The 25,444-nt window shown below is 43.1% G+C and overlaps 2 protein-coding genes across 3 annotated transcripts in view; one reads left to right on the top strand and one right to left on the bottom strand.

The window, feature by feature from the left end:
• Positions 1-19,202, bottom strand: part of LOC142578746 (putative protein FAM10A4) — a 46,340-nt gene extending 27,138 nt beyond the window's left edge. Inside the window, exons 1-9 of one of the 2 annotated variants that reach the window (XM_075688273.1) lie at positions 19,093-19,202; positions 18,059-18,205; positions 16,975-17,038; positions 15,642-15,726; positions 14,827-14,897; positions 12,879-12,945; positions 12,369-12,453; positions 8,091-8,201; positions 4,777-4,879 (exon numbers count right to left, since the gene is read on the bottom strand). In XM_075688273.1, the coding sequence (XP_075544388.1) occupies positions 4,777-4,879; positions 8,091-8,201; positions 12,369-12,453; positions 12,879-12,945; positions 14,827-14,897; positions 15,642-15,726; positions 16,975-17,038; positions 18,059-18,177 (705 nt within the window). In that variant the 5' untranslated portion in view covers positions 18,178-18,205; positions 19,093-19,202. The other variant, XM_075688274.1, reaches the window with a different exon arrangement.
• A 1,463-nt stretch (positions 19,203-20,665) lies between these two features.
• On the top strand, positions 20,666-22,437 carry LOC142578743 (uncharacterized). Its single transcript, XM_075688269.1, has 2 exons — positions 20,666-20,822; positions 21,187-22,437. Exons 1-2 carry the CDS (start codon positions 20,758-20,760, stop codon positions 22,262-22,264), a joined length of 1,143 nt encoding a protein of 380 aa, XP_075544384.1. The 5' UTR covers positions 20,666-20,757; the 3' UTR covers positions 22,265-22,437.
• Positions 22,438-25,444: the final 3,007 nt, after the last annotated feature.

Below are 25,444 nucleotides of genomic sequence, written 5' to 3'. Positions count from 1 at the left end.
TGTGTTAATCAGGTTGCCAATGGGCATTTTAGCATTGTTGCACAGCTTTGTTCTGTTGTGTATAACAAACTCACCATGAATAGTTCATTAAACGTGAGATCAGATACAATATTGAATTACTTGGTGTATCAAACTGTACTTCGCACAAGAACCAGTTTGCTATAACATTTGTCTGTATTGCAATAAATAAATTATAATCCCGAACAGTCAAGAGGGCCACTCAAGTGAAGATTGCTTCTTTTTCTTGAATCTATGCATCCATTGTTGTTTCTTTCAAGTGACTGTGATTATCAATGTACTGAGAATACTTAGATTAGAAGCAAATAAAATAATATAAAAAAGTCAAGAAAACAATAGCACTTTTTATACTACATTTTTCATGGGCATGTTATGTTGTTATGTTTCATGTTATCTGTAGATACATAGAGCGACTACCTCGTTTGTTGGACGAGGTTCCCACCTACAAAGAGAATAATTTTGGCTACAATAATTGCATACGGTAAAGTGTGAATTAGTACACTTGTTGAGTGGTGAAATCAATCTCTGTGGACTGCGCGAGCCTTTGAAGCAGTGGTGTTTGTTCTATATACTGTCAATGTCAGATTTTTCAGACTCCTTAGGGGAGTCTGAAACACCTCATCAATCAGGTAGTGTGAAAAAATGAATGCATGTCTTTTTCCTGCGCCAAAGGGCTAAATCAACACAGTAACGTCCGAAAAAGCTCTGAAGGCCTGCCAGTACATTTATTAGCCTTTTGAGGGTCAATGACGTAAATATACGGCGCCGCAAACAAGTCCAACAATGGTCGATGCCGTATATTTATGGTGCCATCTGTACATTTAAAAAGGGCGCCAATTTCCTAAGTTTTTCGTTTTGGTGATGTGCTGCCACTATTTGGGAATACAGGGGCACCTCCCTCTCTCGGTTTTCGTTGCATGGTTTGTTTTAGCACTAGTTTGCCCCCGTGCGTCTATATACTACCGCTCGCGCGGGCGGGAGGCGGTTTGGGCTTTGTTCCGCGGGCTGTTTGGGCTTCTTGCGCTAGCAAAACTGATGGTTATCTCGCTACTAATCGCCCAAAGGGCAACCGCTTGTTTCTCGCTCGTTTAGTGCTCACAGGGGTGCACATAGGAAGGTTGCCGCCGTGCATGTGTTTCTGTTGCTTTTTTTTTTTTTTTGACACTCGCGAAAACTAATTGCCTCTGGGGCGATAAGATGAAGATTAGCGAGAGTTTCTCACACGTTTTGCTTTTTTGATGGGCACACAACCACACAGTTTTCTTGAGTGTGCGCACCTGAGCGGTTCGATTACGCTATGGATGTACATATTAGCTTAAGAGCAGGAACATACGAGTCTTGCAAAATATTCTCGTGTGCGCATTTTCAAAGCCTTGAACTATGTGCATAACAATGCATCAAATTATTAATTATTACAAGTTTATTTATTTCTTTATCGTTGTTATTCATTAATGAAGAGTACATATACAATCGACGACTGATTTTTCGGACGTGCTTGATCTTTCGGACTTTTTCCCGGCCCCAGGACATATCTCATAAAGTCAATGTATTACGTGGCTCAAAATTTCGGACACTCTAGGGAGGGCTGTTCAATTTTTCGGACTTTCCAAGCATCAGCTGGGCCAACTGCCGTGCATATTGAGCTGTGTCACCACCATCTTGTTTGTTTACATTTTCCTCCTGTAGCCTCGAAACCGGTGCCGGTCTTGCATGGCGGTTCCTCAGCTACTCGGATGCTGGATTGAGGCTATATGCTAGCAGCTTCCACTTCCGCAACAGCGTCACTGCCGTAACGCAATGTCTTTTTTTTTCCTTTCTTCCTTTGAGTGCCTGTTTGTGTTTGCCGTGCGTTGACGAGCTTAGCGAGTAGGCCTAGTCGTGGTCGGGCTGCGGAGACGCCGAAAACCACATTCTGTCACTAGTGTGGCTTGCATTTGATTGAATTGGCTTCAGTGCTACAAGACGCTGTTTCCTGAACTTTTATTTTTGCGTGCAACGTGGCAGCGAGGAGGCACTCAACGAAGTCGGTGTGACAACTTCCCAACGACTGCGCTGTGTGTGCTGCTTAGCCAAGTGTGCTGATTCACAATGGAGAAGAAATCTATGTTGTCGTCGGCCTCGAGAGTTCCAATGAACCGAGGCAAGTACGCCACAATGTCGATGGCGGCCAATCACAGGCAGACGCCGCAAAAGAGTTTAAAATTTCCATTCAAAAGACCATTAATCACTTTTTCCAGCCTCTAACTCAATGGTAAGCAATAAATTTTTTGGGGGAGCACATTTGTTTTTTCGGACTGCCAGATTTTTCAGACATCTTCGCGGTCCCTTGAGGGTCCGAAAAATCAGTCGTCGACTGTATACCAACGCAAAATATTTTTTTCTCACTTTACGGTCACTCTAGAAAAATTACGGTAAATTTTTTTCGAACTAAGTCTCTAAGAAGAATTGGAATCTGCAATAAAGAAAATCAACCCTGGGCGGTCGCATATGAGGAAAAAAAATAGACCCTCAAAGGGTTAGGCATATCAGTGCCCGTACTGTGACAGGAGACGATGGGTGCATGCATGCGTGTATAATTAAGAAATGCATACTGTGTACCGTGACAATTACCCCTTCGCTCTTAGTACCCTCCAACGCAATACTTAGCAGATGCTTTACATCAAGGCGAAGCTGACTTTTGGGAACCGGCATAATGCAATGCATCGTGTTTTTAGAGCTTCAAAGCCAATGGCGAGGATTATAAAGGCAGAGTCAGCACTATTGCTGACAGTAGTGAATTCTTTCAATGAAAAACAAGGTACCGAACAGCAAGAAGCTTGGTAGCTAATGTCGAAGCAGATAGGCCTAGCATTGCCGCCATGGTGGCTACAGCTGGTAGCGATCTGTGTGCGAGAGTGCTGGTTCGAGGGGGCGGGATAATGAAAATGACGGCCCCGGTGGCTTTGATTATTTGAGTTTCAGACTTGTGGCCACAGCAAAGAGCCCGGAAAGTCGTACGGCAAAGGGTTCTTGCATCCAAAATTTAAGACGTTTTATACATTGACTCTATGGGGTGCCGCGAAGCCTTCCAAATTATCGAGCATGTCCAAAAAATTCGGCGTCTCGAAAATCGGTCTTTGACTGTAGGGCATTGGTCAAGCATGTGGCATGACCATGCCAGGTCTTATTGCAGCGTTAGCGAGTTTTCTTTTTCTTTCTTTTTCTTCTTTTTTTTTTCACGAGAGAAGAGGATGAGAACAAAATTTATTTCCCCGGTCTTTTTCATAACGCTTTCTATGACATACTCAAGCGTCTTATAGAAATTGCGTCCTCAACCAACTGCAGTTATCAATGTGTTGAGTAACGCTAGTGACCTCATATAGGAGGCTAGCGTAGACATAGCACAGTGATTTCAAGCCTACTAGACTTAAAATGCGTGTGTACGATACCTGTTGCTGACGCAAATATTTTATAACGATTGGCGCTTAGATGTTCCAGGAATGCATTGGGTTGGCCATACATGAGCATGCAGTTTTACATTTTAGTTTCCATGCCAAACAACAATTCATAGATGCTAGTTCTGTTCATCGAGTGAAAACCGATACAGCCAAAATAGTTTACAACCCGTACACACACTGCGGAAGATGATGCACGTCACTTGTTCGCACACACAAAAGAAATTTACACATACAGTAGGTACTGATGCACCGAAAGGCTACACAGTGGTTCTCCGATGACCTTGTATGAACTGACATCACATAAATTTCACAGAGATTGAGCTAAAACATTTCCAAATCGTTTGCAGCATATGACAGCAACATATTCAAGCAGTGCCGCACCGTTTCCCACAAGCCAGAGAGAAAGAATGGCTTACCAAACACTCTTTCTTCCCCGCTCAATGAAAAGGTCTATACAGAAACTCAAAATAAAGTCTTAAATTAATTTCCAACCCAGTAATTGTGGTCATCTAGGCACACTACAGGGCACACATTTCGAAGCAATCCTTTTTGCTCAGGCCAAATAGCTGATTTCAACAAAAACAGCATGCAAAAGCGTGTTTAGAATGCTGCCATAGGCCTGCATTGGCTCACTGTTGGACTGCAGTAGGAATCAGGTTAAAGTCCAATGTGACTGTGCTCACGTGCAGTCAATGCTGACAAGTAAGCAGCAAGGCTGCATACTGCCACAGCGTTCAGCTCAAAAGGCAGTCTACTGTACCTGCCCTCGATAAGGAACAGTTGGTAGTCTGCATATTTTCAAACTACACGCAAGAAAGGCCATGACAGGTGCTAAATCTCTTTAAGAATCTGGCTGTAAAAAAAGCTTTAAAAACGAGGCTGAAAAGGTGGATTATAAAGCTGCAAAAATATGCAACATGCTCAATAAGGTTAAAAGAAGTTGCTAGGCAATTCAACCTTTAGTAAGCATTGATCCAAGACAATGCCTTGCTGAGCAAGTTAGGGCTAAGAATGGGGTGGAGTCACTGCAGACAGTACCCTATTGCATTGCCCCTCATGAAGGGAGGAGGAGGAGTAGCTTAAATTTTTTGTCTGCATAATCTCCGGGATTGGCCCACATTTTTAAATTGCACATATCAACGGGAACTGCACAACCTTTGGGATCGGCCCCAAAGAAAAAGGCTAGAAAAATCCATACCCAGTACGAAACAGTGGGGGTAACTCGCTAAGAAAAACATTGTCTTCAAAATTGGGACTCCTAAGTGGTTGTAGAACAAGAAAGGAGTTTATCTACAAAAACAGAATACAGCATGAAGCTCACGTTAGGTGTGACTTCTTTCAGCCACTCGTTGGCCTCATCAGTGTAGTCCAGCCTGCAAGCTGTGGCCAAATCTTTTGCAGCTTCCTCCCAATGACCAAGCAGCCTGCAAATATAGGAGAAAAGAAATGGTTCATACAAAGTGCTTCGAATGATTGCACAAGAAACAATATTTCTGTACCTATTCTCAATAAACATTCACTGATACACTTAAATGTAGTTCTTTTAAATAAAGTCAAACCTAGTCATAGCAACACTGAAATAATGAATTACCAGATATATTGAAGCAAACAGAATATTTGGTTAGCTATGCTTCATTTCAAAAGTATCTTAGCGCTATAACAGCACAGAAAATGAAATATCAAAGACTACATTGGTCACAACATATATTTGTTCACTTGTCAGCTTAAAGTGTATATTCTGGTAGCAAAAATTCCAAGCATTCAGCAAGAGAAAGTAGCACATTCTAACAAGTGCGTGTTTTGAACATTCTGAGCAAGCCCACCTACACAGTCTCAATTTGTGACACCACTAACTTCAAGATCGCCGTTTAAAGTGCCTTATAGTTTTGATTTTCTATTCTTGACTTGTATGGAAAATATCGTATATTTTCACCACTCCTTTCTGTAGTGCCTACTAGGCCTTGAATGTATGTATAATAAATAAATAAATACCTTGACAAAATATATCTTAGCTGACATGCAATTAATAAGCACAGAGATGCATATCAATGAGGGTGCAAAGCATGTTTATAATTTCGCATTGTTCACATGCCACATATTGGCATGTCAAGCCATCAACGGGCCATCGAAATCAACAGAGGGCCCCTTGCTTGCCTGTCTCCGAGAGGCACAACTTATGCCGGTTTTTTTTTTTTTTTTCATATATACCCGATCACAATTTATTTTATTTTGCCAATACTAGCATGTACAGATTTAAAACATATCAAAAATATAATAAAAGTAATTTCATGTTGTATGTGACTGTTATATCAACCCTTTCAATGTTGGGTTTTTTTTCAGAGGTGATGAACCCTCAGCGTCAATTTTTTTTTTTTTTTTGATCTTATAAAATGATCAGAACAGTTTAATTTTGGTTGTGCAAAAATGAAAAGAATTACACAGAGAATGGCAAATGTTGTCCAAATATGGTTCTCACGTTCCCATCTAACAGAACAAATGTTGAAAGGAACATGGCAAGACAGAAACACAAACTCATCGGTATGTAGGCTCGACTGTAAGTTTCTCAAGATATAGGGAAATACACTACAACAGTATCAGTCTCACACACGCAGTGAGCAGAGTTGGTTTTGCACCGAAGAGTGAGCTGCCTCGCTTCTGGTCCCCTGTGCTAAGCTATCCACCAGCATTCACCTTTTCTGCCGCATTAGCAGGTTTGGATGAACAAAAATGCAAGGCACATTCACAAAAACAGAGAAATCCCCAGACTCCAACGACTCCAACTCCGATAACTCAATTGCTGTGAACAGAAACCACAGGGCTCCATTGTCATGGCAAGCACTGTCCAGCCAGGGGAAGATGCAGACAAGCCCACTGGCCTGGTTCTGTAGCTGAATCTGCTTAGAATAGTTGAACGCCTGATACGGCCCAAATGGTGAGGCATTCTCACGATTGAGTAGAACTTGTTGCTGGGCGAGTTGGTTGGGATCTAAAGAATACATTGTTGCGCCAAAAAAGGACAAAGACTTGGGAAGGAAGAAGAGTATGAAACAACAGATTGAACGCTGATAGAGTACGAAACGACAGATTGAGCGTTTCGTACTCTTCCTTCCCAAGTCTTTATTTTCCTTTTTTGGCGCAACAATGTATTCTTTAGATCCCAACCAAGTCGCCCAGCAACAAGTTCTACTCAACTACATTTCTAGTACAGTGGGCCCCTTTTCTACCATGTCTACTTCAAGTCAGCGCTCAATCTGTCGTTTCGTACTCTTCCTTCCCAAGTCTTTATTTTCCTTTTTTGGTGCAACAATGTATTCTTTATATTCTCACGATTCATTTGCCAATTAATGTTCCGAACCTAAATTATATCTAATTCTTTGCTATAGCAGAACCAGATTCTCGCTGTATCTCATACATAATCTTTACTTCTCGCATGTATCTACAACTTTCATGACACCATTAATTTTGCTCATTTTGAATATACAGTAAAACCTCGTTAAACCTTACCCGCTTAAACAGTAGTTTTGTTTTAGAAGTACTAAAGTTGAATCCCTGACTCAGCCGCCATTGAACATAATGTGTTTTGTAACCGCATAAACCGTACCAGCTTGTTACGTACGTATCGGTTAACACATAGTCTTTCCACTTTTCGTTAAGCGAACACGAGGGTGATTTGTTTAAAATGAAGCAAAATGCTTTCTGTGGCATACTTGAAACATCAAGCGACAATAAAACGAGCATGACTGGTGAACAAAGGGTTAAAAGAAATTAATTAAATTGTGGGTTTTACGTGCCAAAACCACTTTCTCATTATTAGGCACGCTGTAGTGGAGGACTCTGGAAATTTCGACCACCTGCGGTTCTTTAATGTGCACCTAAATCTAAGTACACAGGTGTTTTCGCATTTTGACCCCATCGAAATGCGGCCGCCAGGGCCGGGATTTGATCCCGCGACCTCATGCTCAGCAGCCCAACACCATATACATTGAGCAACCACGGCGGGTTGGTGAACAAAGGGTGCGACAGTCACACATCGCACACTTGACATGGGCAATGACTCATCTTACTACAGCACGAGGACAACAGCGCAAGGCTAAATGCTATGCACACCTTAAACGCACATGTAAATATGTAGCGCCTAGCAGACGACTCAAGCGCAATCCACACTAAATGTTGTTCAGCCAGTGACCGCCAAGTGGCAGCTCTGCTCAATCTCGCAGCCAATATGTTATTCGGCTGTGTAGTACTCTTCCCGTGGTACATCTGACACTACAGACCTCTGAATCAGGAGCACATGAGCTTTTCTTCATTCCTCAGGCCATAGGAAGCAATGGTATACCACAAGAACTCCCTAAAGCAGCCTGTAGTATGTCCAGTGGTTACAGCAGGCAATGAAGCCTGTATATTTTAACAAAGAGTGTGCCTCTGCGACTTTGTGCAGTGAAGTACCTACATTGCATACATCAAGAAACCTTGGCACAAAATTTTGCAAGTTTGAACAATAAACAAATTAGAAACACCTGGCAGATGTGGTCGGCACACCTAGAATAAGGATATGCAGGCAATGCCTTGGGTTGTGCTATAATGCTAAGAAAACAGGACGCCAGTGGTGGAATTTAGTGGACAAGGGATACCAACCTGTGTGCTCTCCCTCGAATCTTGTAGCCTAGTGCTTGGTCGGGATTCAACTCCAAGGCCTTGTTGGCATCTCGAATGGCAGCATTTGGCTTCTCTAGTTTTAACAGCACACTGAAATGAACACAAGCATCACAGCTAAAACAGTACCATATTTTTGCAAGTTCGACTCTTTACTCGTTCTTTCTGGTAGCGCTCACTCTTCACTCACTAAACTGCGACAACACGAGAGATTGAAGTGGAGCCCTAAGCTGTTCAATCTGCAACTGGCATCACTTGAAACTGGGAAGCAAGAAAAGAGTGCAGCCATGCAATTTTCAAACACTTGTGCCACACTGAAAAGGGTCAGCATTTGGAGGCAGATTGGCACATGCAAGTAGTATAAGGGCAATTACTGAGTTTGGAAAACATATAAAGCAACCTTTTTTTCTTCAAATCACCAGCATAAAAGTGTCCCCCTTCTGCTACACTCAAACTCTAAACAATGCTATAAATGTAACCAATTTGCGTCACCCTTCTATTCACCTCACACATACAAACACATGCAGCCAGCCAGCAAAGCCAGTGTTGGAAGTGGCCAGAACTTGTCTAAGAATGGGGAGAGAGCTAGCCTTCTACTGCCTGTGACATTTTGCCAAGGAGACTTTCCTGCACGCATAACAGATGACTGCAAATCAGTAAGGCGTTGCCCCTATTCTTTATTAGCCAAAGTAAGGTACATAAAGGTAATTGCAAATATACATACTACTCTAGATACCTTACACTATTTTTCCACATAGTCCCCACACTGATTCAGACATTTGTCCCATCGAATCACTAAATTTGAGATTTCTCTGTGGTAGAATTCATGCGCATGCGGCCTTCAAGTCTTGACCGCCTGTTACGAACACCACCACTTCACACTTCTTAAAGTGAGACAGCATTCCCCATTCGTGGGCTGCATTTCCCTGCGGATTTCAATGGTATATGTCCCTTGCTCCATATGAAACAAATCACACTTCATTGCTCGCATGCCATGGACCGTGTGAAGCAAAACTGCCATCTTCAACAACTGACCTGACAGCAGCGCCGTGCCACGGAGCTACTGGCAGATAAGGCCGGGCCGTTCTAAGAAAGGTCCACCACTGAGAATTGATATGCTGACTGCGCATTTGAAGCCATAATTTGGCTAAAAAAAAAAAAAAAAAAGCAGGGCGAAGACTTTCTGATTTGCCCTCGTATGGTGTGGTGCCGCATGGTGCAAGTCACTGCAGGACAAGGTTGGCAAGGGGGAGAAACTGTTTTCGCAGCTCGCCAGTCTAGGGTGGGGCTTCTGCTCTGCCATTGTTAATGACATCATGTCACATATGCAATAGCTTTTCTTCTTTTTTTCACTGTAGATTGGTTTTTTTAAGTTATTCCAGGTGGCGTTGTTCAAGTTGACAGCCGCGTGCAATCAGATGAGGAGAGTTTGCTGCTGGGCTAGTTTGTATGCTCTAGTTTGCATATCATGCTAAGAACAATAACAAAAACAGTGCGAGAAATGGGACAAGGAATGAATGACCAAATACTATAACTTTATTTAAAACAGCTCTTCATTCCTACATCAGCCGCTTCACCTGTAAATTGCTTTTAGTTTTTGTGCTTAGCATCAGATGAGGTGATGTGCCAACTTTTGCTTCCCGCACAGGGCAATAGGTGTTCTCTGGCATGCCGATGAGCGATCCTGTTGGCGTATAGGTGCCCATTCCTAGAAGGCACTTGCATGAAATCACTTGGCACAGAATTATCGTTTTTTCTTTTCATGCACGACAACTGAACAGCTAGGTGCTAGGGACTCTGTATTCATATTGTTGTGGCGTGATTACGTGCATCCTCTGTAATGCTCGAAATTAATCACTGTGTGCATTGCAACATGTACTCAATGTACCATGCAAAAACTGGTTCTCGTCTGTGCAGAGCTGGCAGATCTCTGTTCCAATAACTTATTTTCCAAAGCTAACCCAGTGGCAACATTGAAAAAAGAAAAAGAAAGAAAGAAAGAGGACCACTAAGCACTTCTTATGAGTTGTGAATGTGAATGCATTAATGCCCAACTGAATGCCACTGAGCGATCCTTCGAGTTTGTGCTGTGAGTAATGTAACATAGTAGTATGTGCTGCTCGAGCCAGCAAGCAGCAGCAGCCTGTGGTGCCAACACTTCATGCTACTGACGTCCTGTGCAACGAGACCGAGGAAGCAGCAGCGGAACGTTGGCAGACGCGCAACAGCAGCTTAGCCCAGAGGAGGTGAGAGATATGGACCGAACGTCTGCTTCTGAGAGTGAAAGCAAGGGTGACGAGGTGTAGGGGAGGTGGCTTCTCCCCTCACACAGTACCAGTCGCTTTACCGTGGCAGCAGGTGATCCCTTTCACCCGCTCTGCTCCGTCAAGGCACACTTGTGACGTGGCTTCACAGCCGTTTCGCTGCTACAGGTGCCGCCGGCTTTTTCACTCGATGGGCCATTGATGCTCTTACATTTTAAAAAAATTTGCACAAATGATTATCCTGGCATTTTTACCCGTCAAGAGAAAAGCGTGTGTTCATTTGCATTAGATAAGAATGTCAAATTCCGTCCTATCTGTAGCACACAAATTATAAGTGATAAGTGAACAAATTTACACTGCTATACATGAAAACCCCAAAAATACGACCAATGAGTGATGGACAAGTTTGCAAAGATGCTGCTGCAGTTCTTTCAGTTGGAAGCTTTTATTTAACTTTCTTTTATTATTTGTGCCTTGTGACAAATCCCCCCACCCTAAAGAAAGAAAAAGAAAAAAAAGCAAGCATGCAAGCATGAGTCATGCACAACTAGTGGGCATGTTCAAGCTCTAAACACTAGCGTTCACGGCCTTCCTGCTTCTCTGCTTTCATTAGCAAGTGATGTCAATCAAAATAAATGATTTCAATCATAATTGGAGTAAGGAGGAACAAAGCCAAGTGCAACAGAATATGACCATAAACCAGTGCTCAGCCTGAATTTAGTTCTGGATTGAGGTAGTCTACAATTGAAAGTATGTCTGTGACAGTGACATGTATCACCTTCACCAATCGGTGCACTCACCTGACTTTCTTTGTGACAAACAAAACAGCGAATTACACGTTTTTAGGTAGCCAGACAAAATGCCATCTTCATGCTTTAAGTCCTGCAACTGCCTTCTAAGAATAGGTGCCTCAACATCAACAGTATCGGTCCTTGTTGTCACGCCAAAGCCATTCCCACTAAGCTAATAAACAAACAGAACTCACATGGAGCAAAGAAAATGAACCAGCCCACGAAACAGTCATCTCAAACAAACCAAGCAAATGAAAAATAAAAAATTGCTGTACATGTGACGTGTGATGTTGCTGAATGTGGTGGCAAAGAAGGCCCATTCTAGACGAGTGAGTTGTGAAAGAAAGTTCTCCCTTCTCTGTGTGCCATCCATAGGTCGGCATACTCATGTGTACACTGACTCATACTTGCTCCCCACTCATTGCACAGGCATGAGATAGAGAGATAGTGGGCAAGGAAAGGTGTGCGTGCGTGCGTGCGTGTGTGTTAAGACATGAACTGTGAGTGAGTTCCAGTGAGTTTGAGTAGACAAGAGGAGGAACAGAAGTGAGTGCCGGTTAATGTGAGTACAAATGAAAGTCGGTCACAGCGAGTTTCAATGAACGTGAACAACTGCCTTCAAGCGTGAGTATGTGCGTGAGTGAGTACCAGTGAGTGGCAGTGGACGTGAGTATGGGCATGAGCAGGAGCCATTAAGTTTCAATCGAAGTGACTATGAATGCGAGTGACCGTTGGTGAGCATGAGCAGGAACTTGAATGAGTGCTGACAAGTGAGTGCAAGTGAGTGTGAATGAGTACAAAGCTTGCAAAAATATTGGTCAGCGAGTATGAGTGAGTATCCACATATTTTGCCGACATATGGTGTCATCAAGTGACACAATAAGTTTTTCTTGACCTACGCTTACAATACTTGGCAAGGAGGCCTAAATGAGGCCAAGGAACAGATAGAAACAAGGCTAAGGGCCTCACATGCAAGTGAATGAACAGCCTCTCATTTTTCTCTTATCGAAGTGCAGCAAGAGCTAAAATGAAGTGTCCCAATCAGACGCTAGTAGAAGTACGCTAAATTTCCCTGAAACCAAAGAGAGGAAATCACAAGTATTTTAACGACTTTTTGGTGACAAGAAAACCAGTTACACAAGAGACTGGGTGCTCACTAAAATTACTGCTACTCTGAAAGAATGCAAAAAAGAAAGCACCCTCACTTTGCTCGTTTGGCAAACAGGACAGCACTTGATGGATTAAGTTCAATGGCTTCAGTCCACAGCTTCAGAGACTCGTCAAGTTTCCCTAGAGAAAAAGTAACATTACAATCAGTTATGCACCACTGCTGGCCAGTTGTGAAGTAGGAGCAGTTTCAACATTTCAGACAAATCGCAAAAGAAGGCATAACTGCTGAGCACAAAAGCAGCGCCAATAGGAGGCCGAAGGAACACGCATTTTGAAATGCCTGTCAAAAAAAAGCGATGCGACTTTCTGCCTGTTTTCTATAATGCGACAGTCTTCACCATCCCGCCATATCAGTTAGGTTGCACAGACACGACTGCCAAAACCCGGCATGCAACAAAAGACTGGAAAAAGCACTGATAGCAAGGCATAAAATGAGAGATTAAAAATATAACAACACAGTAACATGGTGATAGAACAGACATGCCCCTTCGGACGTCTCACTGATGAATACCAGTAACTGTACAAAACACAAAGCCAAATCCAACCTTCGCTTTGAGCTTCCATCGCTTGTCCCCTCTTTTCGGAACTCTGCTCCATCCTCTCCTCTGTAAGCTAGAGAGAGAGAGAGAGGAAGAAAAAAGCAGATTGCAAGATCAATCAGTTCACACAACATTGCCAAACTGCAAGAGCTTTAGACACTTTTTAAGCCATATCACTAAGCCTAGCACATCCACTTTTAAAGCAGCGAAGCCCAATGGCAGTTGTCAACAGCTTCATAAAATGCATTCACGAATAACAACATTGAGAGACTTCTCATGAACTGCACTATCAATGTATTTCTTGTCAAAACCTGCCTTAATAAATGTGAACAGGGCCAAAGTCAAAAGAACTGTCAGGTGTTAGTACCAAAAAGAGGACGATGTGCCACATTGACCTATCTCCTGTGGATTAGGCACAACAGCATAGCTACTGAAGGCATCACAACTACTGAGATGGCAAAAAAAAAAAGAATGCACAGTAGTTAGTCCGCGACCAACAGCAAAACGAAAGAGCATAAAAAAATAGGCTTGCTTTCTTGAGTGCCTATGATTATCTAAGGCAGAAGCCCACTTTAAGACATGCCTACCTCATTCCTGGTAAGTGGAAGGCCTTTTAAAAGGCACACCTTTTCTGGCCCACATGAGCTGTACCTATATACAGCTTTCCTCTTTTTTTTTCTTTTTTTGCTGGTTGCATTTGTAGTAGGTTGCTTTCTCAAAATGTCATAGAAGCTCCCCATTAATAATTACCACATCCTAGGGCAATGACAAATAACACATTGATGGTTGAAGAAGGCACCTGAACTGATTTTATGGACCTGGTTTGATGGATTTACCATGAAGGCAAATAATGCAGCTGCCCAAGCAGTTGCTCCTGCTACTGTCGGAGCCTTTATAAAAGAGTGCATTCAGTTCTATCAAGGCTCTTAGTGTTGCAGTACTTCATCAAACTGCTGTCAACATGTATGTCAGCAAACAACTTTCTAACACACAGAACATGTTTTAGTTCTCACATTATTATTCGTTTATTTCCTTCTTCAAGCAAGCATGTCAGTTTTCTGTAGACTCAGCAGATGACTAAAATGCATCATGGCAGAAAATGATGCTACAAACTGACAAATGTTTTCATATGCACAGAAACTGACAAATGTTTTCATAAGCCCTTTGAAACTCTCCCCCATTACTACAAAGTGACTATGACTAGGACAGTGACATAACTCCTCACCTACAGAATGAAATGCTAACATTTGTCTATCATGTGTTGAAAAGGGGTCCTGTACAAATGTCTCTTCAGCAAAAAATGCTGGCTCATTTGTACTCAAGTTTCACACTGCGGTGACATTTAGGAATGCATTTTGCTTTATACTATGCTTCGGTGCAGTGCTCATCTGTTTAATCGAGAATAGACCGGAAGTACACTTATTTAGCAACGCTGAGTCAATAAAGTAATTATTTCAGTGAAACGAATTGTGGTGCCACCGGCCAGGAACAAGCGAAAAGCCTACTGCATATGGAATGACCAGCATCACTAACTACAATTTGTCTGCTGCAAACCTGGGTGCTCCCACAGTTGCCAGAAAGGAAAATTTGCATGCGCTCTACACCTATGTGCTCCCTTTAACAGTGGGCCACACTGCTCTGATGTAGTGTCGACGACATTGGCAAGTACTGCATCCAAACATGGTATTAAGCAAAACAAACCAGGAGACGCCACTTCTCAAAAACTTGAGGACAAACAAATAACCCACCGGCTTAAACTGGACTCCCTAATTCTGCACACAATTCTGTACAGACAGATGGATGGTCCCCGAACAAAAAATTCCTCGTGGAACAAGGAGAAGACAGCCGGGGTAATATGGCTCACTATCTTCAAAACTAAAAAAAAAAAGTGGTTTCTCAAAAAAAGAAAAAATAATCATACTTAGTCCGACCCTTCACTGTGTCATGTACTCACCTCAACACTGCAGTCTCCCATAGACAGTGGATCGTCATGGTCCGGCTCCACAACACCACTGGTGTCCAACTCTAGCAAAGTGGGCAGTCAAAGTAAAAAACCATCAAAAACTGCACTTGACAGACCCTTTTAATTTAATGCATTAATATCTGGATCATGCACAGTCAATAAATGTTAATTTGAATCTCCCAGAACAAACGACTTCTATAAAAATTAAAGAATTGAAACGCATTTGGAGGCTTCATTCAGCAGAAGTTGAAATCAAGCAGCACACCAACATGGTTCTAGGAAAAATGTGGGGGGAGCACAATTTGCTGTTTAGTCACTGTATAAAGCTGGCTCTGTTAATCCAAAATCAAGGAGGGGCCCACAGATGGAGTAGCACACTGTCATAGCACACTGTGGTAGAGTAGCACACTGTGGTATAAAAGTTACAAGCAGCGATAAGGTACCTTGGAAAGGCTGGCCAACATTTCAATATGAGAACCTATCTTTGCAAAACTACGTTTTATACCACAGTGGCTCTACTAATGGTTTATTAGCACACAGCTAATTACAAAGCTTTGTTTGCAAGTACTATTGTGATTATCTACTTCTCACTTGTACGTGGCAATATGATACACGGCACTAAGGCACTTTTGGCCACAGAAGCCGCATAATTTTGGCAATGCTTTGCCTGGAAAGAGCATGAATTGAAAGAAAGTAATTTAACTGAACTTACAATTTGCTGAAAATGCAGTGCACCAAGTTGGATCAAAAACTGTCTCAATTTAAATATTTGAGAGTCAACTGCACCAAAAAGTTCATTCTCTCACCAACTTCACTCTCTTCACTTTCTGGGTTTACTGGTTCAGCCTCTGGCTCTGATTCGGGGGTTGGCTCCTCCATGTTCACTTCTTCCTGTAGTGTTGTCACAAAACTCATGAACTAACGGCATGCACCACTTACTGTATTAAGTGAGCAAGAAAATCGGCATGCTAAAGGTGCTAAACTTTTTGATGAACAACAAAGATGACTGTGACGACCTGGACAAGATGGATGTGGCATCCTGTGATAAAATCTCATGACGTTGCTACCAACATGAAATGCTATGCCAGCAATAGTACCGATGCGCCAATTTGCAATACTGGCAGCAAGAAAATACTAACTGATTTAGTCCACTGTAAAGGCATTAAGAAGCACTGCATAAGAATAATGAAGCATACCATTTTGCAAGATCGGAGCCAAGTTTTACTTCTCTGTGCACAGAAAAGATAGCCTAACAACACATGAAACAACCTCTGTGGCTGCATGAAAGAAGTTTGGAATAGCAGATCAGGAAGAATGAAATCACTCTAATTAACGAATTCCTCACACCAGATGCAACTCATGCCACATCATAAAAGGCAACACAAAAGGCAAGACAGGTGAATGCAGGAAGCTGCATATCTCACAGCTGCAGTAAATAGTTGAATTATGTCAAGAAAATTCCAGACTTCAGCAATTCCAGCAGATTCCAACTCTTTCACTGTGACACTAGTTACTCCTTTGAAACTCCCTAATGTCCACAGCTTTGTGGAACTGCTCCTTCGATTCAGCGCATACTTGCCCAGCTATTTTCAATGATGACAATAAAGATGGCACAATGATTCCTGCCATGCCACAATCACAATGGAACAGACTAGCAAACTCTGTTTCACACATTTAATTGATGTCACAGCAGAAGGTAGCACACGGTATATACATGATCCATGGATCAAAGGAAGAAAACACAAATGAAACCCTATTTCAAGCTCTTAACCAATGTTGCACGAAAACTGCTTGAAAAGTCATAACCTGGCAAGTTTTACATGCCAAAGCTGCAGTATGGGCAATGAGGAATGTACAGCTCTAGATTAATTTTAGCCACTTCGAGTTCTTCAATACAGGCCTAAACAAGTTTTTTTTTTTTTTCTTTTCTCATACCAGCCTCCTAGGAATGCAGCCCACATGGCCAAGAATCAAACCCACAACGTTGCTAAGCATCGTAACTGATCACTTTGTCCAGAAGTGCATCCTACACATTGCACTAGCAAGTGAAACATCACTTCAAGCTGTTCAATAAGGTAAAAAGACCTGACATTTTTTTTGAAGCACAGGTGCACAGAAAGAAAACAAAGGTGGACTAACCGGTTGTTTGGCCTTTGGTGGTGGGCTCGAGGAACGAGGAGCGGGTGGTATCTTGGCACCAAGGCTACAAGTATGATGAAGCATAGGAGGAGTTGGTATGGTTACTTTGGCAGATAAATTCTTTACAGGTTAGAGCAGACTCCTGCTCTGCACAAGAAGTGTAGCCTGTTGTCTGTGCATTGGGCTCCTTTTGTAGTACCGTAATATTACTTTTTAAAAACCTGGTATGTGTGTATAGTCGAAGATCCCTATACTGAACTAAGCATTAAAAGACTGCAAAGAACCCCAACTTCACTTCTGGACACATTATTTTACACATAAAAAAAATTATTATGGGGTTTTACGTGCCAAAACCACTTTCTGATTATGAGGCACGCCATGTTGGAGGACTCCGGAAATTTCGGCCACCTGGGGTTCTTTAAAATGCACCTAAATCTAAGTACACAGGTGTTTTCACATTTCGCCCCCATTACCGTGGCCGGGATTCAATCCCGCGACCTTGTGCATAGCAGCCTAACACCATAGCCACTAAGCAAGCACGGCGGGTTATTTTACACGCGCAGACATGATCAATTATTCATTCTTTTTCACGAACTATTAATGGCTATATCTCTTTGCCGTACAGAAATTATTCTGTTACTGATTGGCATATATTACTTCATTCTACTTCTGTTTTCGAATGCTTGCATGCACCCTGTGTGTACCTATACATGGTCCACCAGTATTGCATAAATAACTTCTAAAAAAAACTATGTAGAAGCAACAAGTTATATTAGAAGGTGAATATTTCACATCGCAGAAAAGAGGGGTGGGATAGGGTGCTGCCTGTTTAAGGCCAAATGTAACATTCTAGCTGATGGGCATATTCAAAATATATCTCTAAAATGCATACTTAACATCATTAATTACATAAACACTCGAATGCTGTGCTTAATGCAACCAAGCGTCAGCGGCTGGAAACTCCAAACAGCATTGCCATTACAGATGCGCTCGGAACAGAATGTAAATTCAAAAAACATGGCTGTTTCGAGCCGCAAGAGGTGTAAGGGAATTAAACAAACGATGTTAGATTCGCCAGCATTACCTTTCCAAATACTGCTTGAAGAAACTCAGCTCTGGCTTGTGTAAGATCTCTGGCTTTGTACTGCAGAACTCCACAAAGGCTTCCAGCTGACGCAGCTGTTCCCTTCCGAGGTACGACATCTTTCCACACAGCTATGAGCGGCCAGCACTAAGAGGAAGATGCACATTCATCATGTGGCCCAATACAAATTTATAACACTGCACTTGATTTACAACAGGGGCTAGCAGGCTACAGGGCGTAGTGAACAAAAGATGCACTTTCTGCCAAGGTTTATTGTTATCGGCACACGTGTTCTCCACCGGGTGCCTTGGTGCGCGATCGCCCATAGTCTCTATTACTGGCTCGTTGCCGCGGTCGCGGCAAGTGCCCGAGTTGTGAACCTGCTGCCAGTAACTGCTTATCAGACATACATGCAAGTCGCTATCAGCACTCAGCAACTTATGCGTTACAAAAACTCGACACATAACAAACCAACATCTTAAATCTAGACGAACCGCGTGCAGACAGTTCAAGAACGTCGCACGATTCGGCACGCGTTCTTCGCAAAACGTTTGCGCAGCTGTTTCCTCTGCCAAACCACACTGAGAAGAAACATAGAGCTATAACTAAAAAATATGGTTTTTTTCCTTTTTTTTTTTTTCTTTTTTTACATTCAGGCAGTGCGTTGCACGATAGCCAATTTAGCTTGCAGCAGGATAACACGCCCGTAATTGCGCTACAAGGTTATTTGCTTCACTTATTACAGCAACAAGTACACTGCTTACTAAACCTTACGCATGTTTATGCGCGCAGCGTTTAACGAGTATGAGATTGACAAAGTCTACCTAACGTAAACAAGGGTGGATGCGCACGAACAGACGTGCCACTGGTAACGCGTCGACGTTTGTGGGAGGAAAACGCGCGTTGTTATGATCAGTTGTGGTACATGCATACATACGGAGAAGGCCGTTGTTTCAGCGAACTACAAGTCAACTGCACGCTACACACAGTAAATACTTATGTAGCGCCTAAAAATCGAAGACAAGCGTGCGTACCTCACGTGGAACAGAGAAAATTCGAGACCAGCGTCTGACGTGCACGCCCTCTCATGTTTTGATGCGGAAGGCAAGAGAGAACGTTGGGGCAACGCCGTGAACCCGAGAGCATAAAAAAAAAGCAAGATTCATTATTTTTTTCAATATTAACAACTCGAGTAATCTGAAGATTGTAAAACAATTGTCAACAATATTTTTACTTTGTTTTATTTTGAGACTCACTCAGCGTTACTTGCCGTCCTTACCGCTTGCGCCGCTTGCCACACCCAGTTGCCGCAACATAAAAAGGCGCGAGTTTTGGTTACAATTTTGTAGGAAACTCTATGGTTACAATAGTTACCAAAGCCAGCTTCTGTGGTTATCGGCTATGGCTGTTTCTGTAAAGGGCACTGACGTTTATTTTGTTACGTTTGTGGGCAAGAATACTACACACGAATCACCCACCATGCCTGAAATCGTTAAAACTGCTACGAAAATACTCAGAAGACGATTTTATTCTGCTGTCAGAGACTATTTCATTCTACCTGTGCTGCACACTTTTTCGTTGCGGTTTTTCGGCGTACAGAAATCAGGCTAATCGCTGCGCTGTTCTGCTTGTGTGGCGAGCAGTCTATGGCTCGGACTTCTTGGCATCATCCTTGTCGCAAGATGACGGTCGCGGTTCCGGGGTCCTCGCTGCTGGTTCCATGTGTTCAGGGGACACGGTCTGCATGGCTCTGACGTCGTCCGAGTCACAAGGCGAAGCTCCAGCTTCAAACAGTGAAGTTCGGGATACATTCCGGCCCGTAATAGTTATGCTATTACGAGAGGGCACGGTCGGCATTAGGCCACCTCTGGCGAATATGGTCGTGGGGTATGCGTGAATCCTACTGACACGTAGCTGCCGGAGCTCCCGCTGTGTGTGCGAGAAGAAAACAAAAGCACGGCAAATAATCAGCACCCAAAGTGTGAAATTCATAAGAAAAGAAAAAAACGTACATACACACGCGATTTAAGGAAACAACTGTTAACAGTGTTTATCTGTGGCAAAAGAAACCACCCGATATATATTTTTTTTAAATTATTGACACGTATTGAAAGTGTGGATGCAAATTATCCTTAAACGCGTTCCGCTGTAGATTCCCTGGCACAGAGCATGGCAACCCGGCCGTAGCTGACGCAGTGCACCTGTACAAGAAAGGGGGCTCACTTGAAACGCATCTTCGTTAAAATTCGATGATGTCTGGGATAAAGGCAAAAGCTGTTTCTTCGAAGCAGCGGATCCTGTCATTGTTTCGCTGCCAGCACTGAGAATACGGACCCACAAGATTTGCACGACAGCAGCGCGTTATGAAGTAGATCCTTAGCGCATGTCTACCAGCTTATCTTCGTCTTCCAAGCATGGTGCTTACACTATACATTCAGCTATCTCAAACGTTTGTGATTCGCGACTAGTTTTGATACAGTTGCTGTTTTCACATGTCCTGTACGAACTTGAATTTATGTGGCTATTATTGCTCTTTCTATTGTTTTCTTTTTTTTTCCCAGAACGATTTGTGGATGTCTGGTGGCGCCCTCTGAGGCGCGTGCGTTTTATTCCCACAGAACACCTTTTCTGGCGTCGTCAATGGCGCTGTGACAACAATGAACGATTGTTGAGAAGCGCTTTGCAAAGCTCACCGAGAGATGCCGGCTAATTGTTCGGCGTGTAAAAACCGATCGAATAATGGCAGCAAAACAACCTTTCACAAGTGAGTGTTTCGTAACTATTCGTCCAGAAGAATAGGTCGTGACGTGTAGTAGAAGTACTAGACTTGCTAGACATCTCGTAGCTTAGAGGCGGGAGTCAGCGTCTGGCTTAAATCGTTTGCTGTGAAGCCTGTGATATTGGCAGAACTGCGTAGCATCTAAATTCGTTTTCTGGGTAATTAAAATCAGCCTTGCTATGACACGTTCGAAAATGTCCGAAGCCCCGATCTCTCACTACCCCTAAAGGAACGTGGGTAAAGAGTAGGTCCAGCCCCCAATCGGCAGTCGCGATGCGTAGATTGATGAAGGTAGTAAACAGAGCAGTAGGTATAGAAAGCGCTTATGGCTTTGCTTCTTTTTGTGAAGGTTTCCAGCGAAAGATCAAGAGTGCCTCAAGAAATGGGTCGCCTTTGTGTCTAAAGCAAGAGGCAAAGGCCTTTGGAAGCCCACCGTAAACAGCAAGTTGTGCTCGTTGCATTTCGAGCCGGATTGTTTTCGTCACTTCAACGGACGTGTGTACCTTAACACTGGAGCTACTCCTACTGTTTTTGATATCCCTGAACATCTGCTAAAGGGTACCCGATGCGTGAGGGAAAGTGACGCTTCGTCGTCAGTCGTCGTTTCGCCTTCGCCCGAGAGAGAAGAGGCCGTATTTGTACCAAGCGTTGTGGAAGAGAGGGCATTCGACTACGAAGGCAACCCTCTGAGCAGCACGCCCGTAAAGGTCGCCAAGCTGCAGCTTTCCCGCCTGAACGAGGAGCAACTTCGCAAGGCCCTGACTTCGCCGGTGAAAGTGACGCCTGCTGGCCAGCGAATGATCACCGAAGCCAAGGAAGCCGATGGCAAGCGACCAATCATAGTCCACGTCACGTCTCTCAGCAACAACGAGCCAAGCAGCCGCCCAACGCGCTCAAAGAGACTTCCCGAGAAGCTACGCTCCGGGGATTTCGACAGCAACTTCGGTGAAGAACATCCAAAGAAGGCGCCCCGACTTTCATCAAACCTGGACGATACAGAGACCGGAATAAGCGACGATGACGATCTTGGCGACGAGTCTGAGGACGTGGACGCACCAGATCTGGACGAGGACGAGTACGAAGAAGGAAGCGACGGTGAATCCGCGGGGCCGGCCACAGCGTACAGGTCGCAGGCCATAAAAATTACTGCGTCGGACGGAAAGGCTGACGCAGCGCCCAAGTCTACGGGTGGTGCCACAGCTGGCACTCTTGTGGAGCTCTGCACTCAGCTTGACGAGCAGCGCACCAAAAATGAGGAGCTGACTAAGCAGTTGGCCAAGGCCAAGGTGGTAATTGAAAACCAAAACAGGAACATTGAAGCTCTGGAAGATGTTATAAACAATCTTCGCCATAGGATTGTGACCATGAGCAAGAAGTGCTGTGCAAGTGCAGAACCAGCAGAAGTCAGTGGAGAAACGAAAGAGTGACCCTTTCATAAGTTACAATCAGAAACTCTGATTGTTACTTGCTTATTATTGGTGTGTTATTGTTTCTGTTTGTGACTACCAAAAAGTTTGACTCAGGAGGGTGAAAGCTGTTGCCATGTCTTGTTTTGCCATCTTGTATGCAACTCATTAAAACACATGCTCTCAATCTTTTATATCAGCTCTCTCTTGTGCTAAGGTTTTCATTCAACAATGCTCACCCTAAATCACCTTAATGTTGAGATACAAGTACATTTTCTTTGTGCAGCCATTTAATACAATAGAGCTGTACACTTATATGTGCTGCTGTTTACAAATGATTCATTGCCGAGCATACCAATTAAGCTTAACACATTTGTGCAAGAACAATACTATTCCAATATTTATTTTCCCCACATGCAATGTTATATTGGAAGTGACTCCTTAAGCAATTGGACATTTCACACAGTTTGCCTAGTTAGCCAAAGAGCATGTGCCTTGTTCTCATAACTTGGATGGTTGCTTGTTTGTGTTTTTTGTATTTGTTTAATTCATATCTGCATTTTCTTGTTATCTCATGGATGCAAGTTCTTCTAACCATTGGATTATTCTGTTTACCATTACCAAAAACACATGGCCACTTCCATCATGCATGAATCAACACGACCTGCAATATAATATATTGAAGTAATTGTTTTGGCTGAATGACAATGGAAGCCAGATAGGCCTTGCACTTAATTTTTATTTGCATAATGAGGTTATTCAGGACAGGGTGCTTAATGTGTGCATCAAGAGAGAAGCATGCGTCGACACCTAAACACACTACACTGGTCGGGGAAGGCCATGACGGATGGATGGATGGATGGATGGATGGCGGCTATACCCTTTGTAACGGGCGGCGGCTGGCGCCACCTAGCCTTTTGCTCCCCTTCCTATTTTATTATTATTATTCTTTTTCCCCTTTCTTTATATCCTCTTTTCCTTAACCTAGTTTTCACTCCCCTCCTCCCCCCAAAATAACTATCTAACACAGTAGAGGAAACATTATCTCCCCGATTTATAGACTCTCTTTATCCTACCATTGTTGCCGACAGCAAGTGGAGTGGCCTTCGAAATGCCAAGAGATGCTTGTCTGAGTGTTTAGCTGAGATTTACCAGTCCAAAGCCTAAACTTGGCAATACTCATATTACCACGCTCTAGTGCGACCTATGCTTCATAAGTTTTCTGATGTGTTATTGTGAATATGAATTTGTGTCCCTCCAATTTTGCTTCTGCTCACTAGGCTGTGTGTTCTGGTACTGCTATCAACTGTAGAAAGATTCATTGCAGGGTGCCTACACAACACTAACAACACAACACAGGCCTCGTACTAGCACACATTTTGGGGAGGGGGTGGGGTAAATGCCCAGTGTGCCCCTCCTTTCTGGCTATGCCACTCAACTTCTTTTGTCAACATCAACATTCATTCCCTGCTGCACACTTGGCACCTTGGGTTGGGATGTGTCAGCATCGAAGCTTGTTGCAAGTGTCTCCTGTTTGTAGTCACTGCTTTTCACAACTGTTTTTCCACGTCCTAATAGTCACCCACTTGTTACAAGAGACAGCCATTGCCTTATGATGATATTTCTCTCATCGCTTCTCGTTACGTAGCCAAGATTTTATTGCTGGTAATGATGCTTCCTTGTATACCTGTCGTTTAAACTTGTGTTATCTTGTCTCACAGCAGCAGTTCTTTCATGATGCTGTATTCTGGTGGCCACTTGCATTCATGGTCCATTCTCATGCCTTTCCATAGTCTCTTTAACCAGAATCTTGGAGTTGCAAGGTAGTTAGACTAGGACAACACTGCTAATCCAAACAAGAGAGCTACACAAGATGGTGATAAAGTGACCAACAATGTTTGAACAAGGATTATTTCTGGAGCCAACATGTAGACAAGGGGACTTGCCTTCACTTGATGAAGACTTTGTCGAAATGTTGGTTCCGGAGGCATCCCTGGTTGGATCACTGTTAATGATATTACTAAGTATTTAGCACTATGCAAACAGAATGAAGAGGGCTGCAGCTGCCCTTAATTCGTGGTCAGTGCTTGACATTTTGTTGGTCCTTCCCCTTCCTGTTGTGTAACAATATGTCTCCATATATCTGCTTAAGCCTTCCTTCTACCATTCCATTGTTGTGTTCTGGTTTGCGTTGGTAGTTATGGTTTGTCATCTCTGTCCTGTCCATGCTGCATTCAATACTTGCATTTACTATCAGCAAACCTCACATAAGTGTCTTCACTGCACTGAGTACTCATTGAAAGAGAGATTTCTTTACATGCACTGCAGTATACATTGATGCTTTCTCTCTGCGCTATGGTAATTAACAGTTTTCATTGCTTTGAAATGTTAGGTAGAGCTTCAAGAATTGTGCTTCTTAATGATAATCTTGTGATGTACACACCAAGGCTTGTTTCTGAGATTCGTTTGCTAGGGATCGTTAACAAATGAGCGAAAGAGGAAGGAATTTATAACAAATCAAACCAATAACTTGTGGCATTGCTTGTCATTCAATCCACTAGAGCTAACAGCAGACCTGGCCTCAAAGTTTCTGTAGTAAAAGCTAATCTGTGACCAGTTATTAGTTGTCCCACCCCTCTTGAAAATTCTGGACTCGAGGTTGCATTTGGCAGCACAAGGTTAATTCACTAGTGCAGTGTGAACAGCACTAGCACCACTGTTTTAACCATTAGATGATCAGCTTTATCACTGTGGTACTGTTTCACAGCTTCTCTTATCAAGCTATGACGGCAGTCCCTTCACTTTTAGTAGTTTCATATATTTCTTTGCAGCAAGCAGTTTGCATGATGCCTTGTAGAGTTGGGTGTCAGAGCCTGTGTCAGCATCGTATCTTGAAGAACAGCACAGTTCTGTGTACAACTTGTAAAGTGAAGCTGCACATGCCAGTCATTACATAAATGAAGCATTGTGAAGTAGTGACAGCAGTAGTTAGCGCAATAATATATGTATTGACGTGCAATGTATTGAGCAGCATTATTTACGGTAAATTTTTGCAATGAGCGAAAAACTGTTGGACTGAAGTTTTGTTCTGTCCTAGCCAAACTGGCCATGCTTTTTCTGTTGGCCCAAGGCTTTGCTTGTGCTGGCAAGAAAGCTCAAATGGCAGACGCTCGTATGTATGCTAAACTAAGGCTGCAGAGG

Source organism: Dermacentor variabilis, chromosome 4 (assembly GCF_050947875.1).
Source record: "Dermacentor variabilis isolate Ectoservices chromosome 4, ASM5094787v1, whole genome shotgun sequence".
Taxonomy (NCBI): Eukaryota; Metazoa; Arthropoda; class Arachnida; order Ixodida; family Ixodidae; genus Dermacentor; species Dermacentor variabilis.
Note: the sequence above shows the minus strand (reverse complement) of the source record. Positions and strands in the feature narration are given on the sequence as shown.

Coding starts and splice junctions, on each gene's coding strand:
- LOC142578743 (XM_075688269.1), top strand. CDS start 20,758: ATGCCGGCTAATTGTTCGGCGTGTAAAAACCGATCGAATAATGGCAGC. Junction 20,823..21,186: donor AGCAAAACAACCTTTCACAA/GTGAGTGTTTCG, acceptor CTTTTTGTGAAG/GTTTCCAGCGAAAGATCAAG.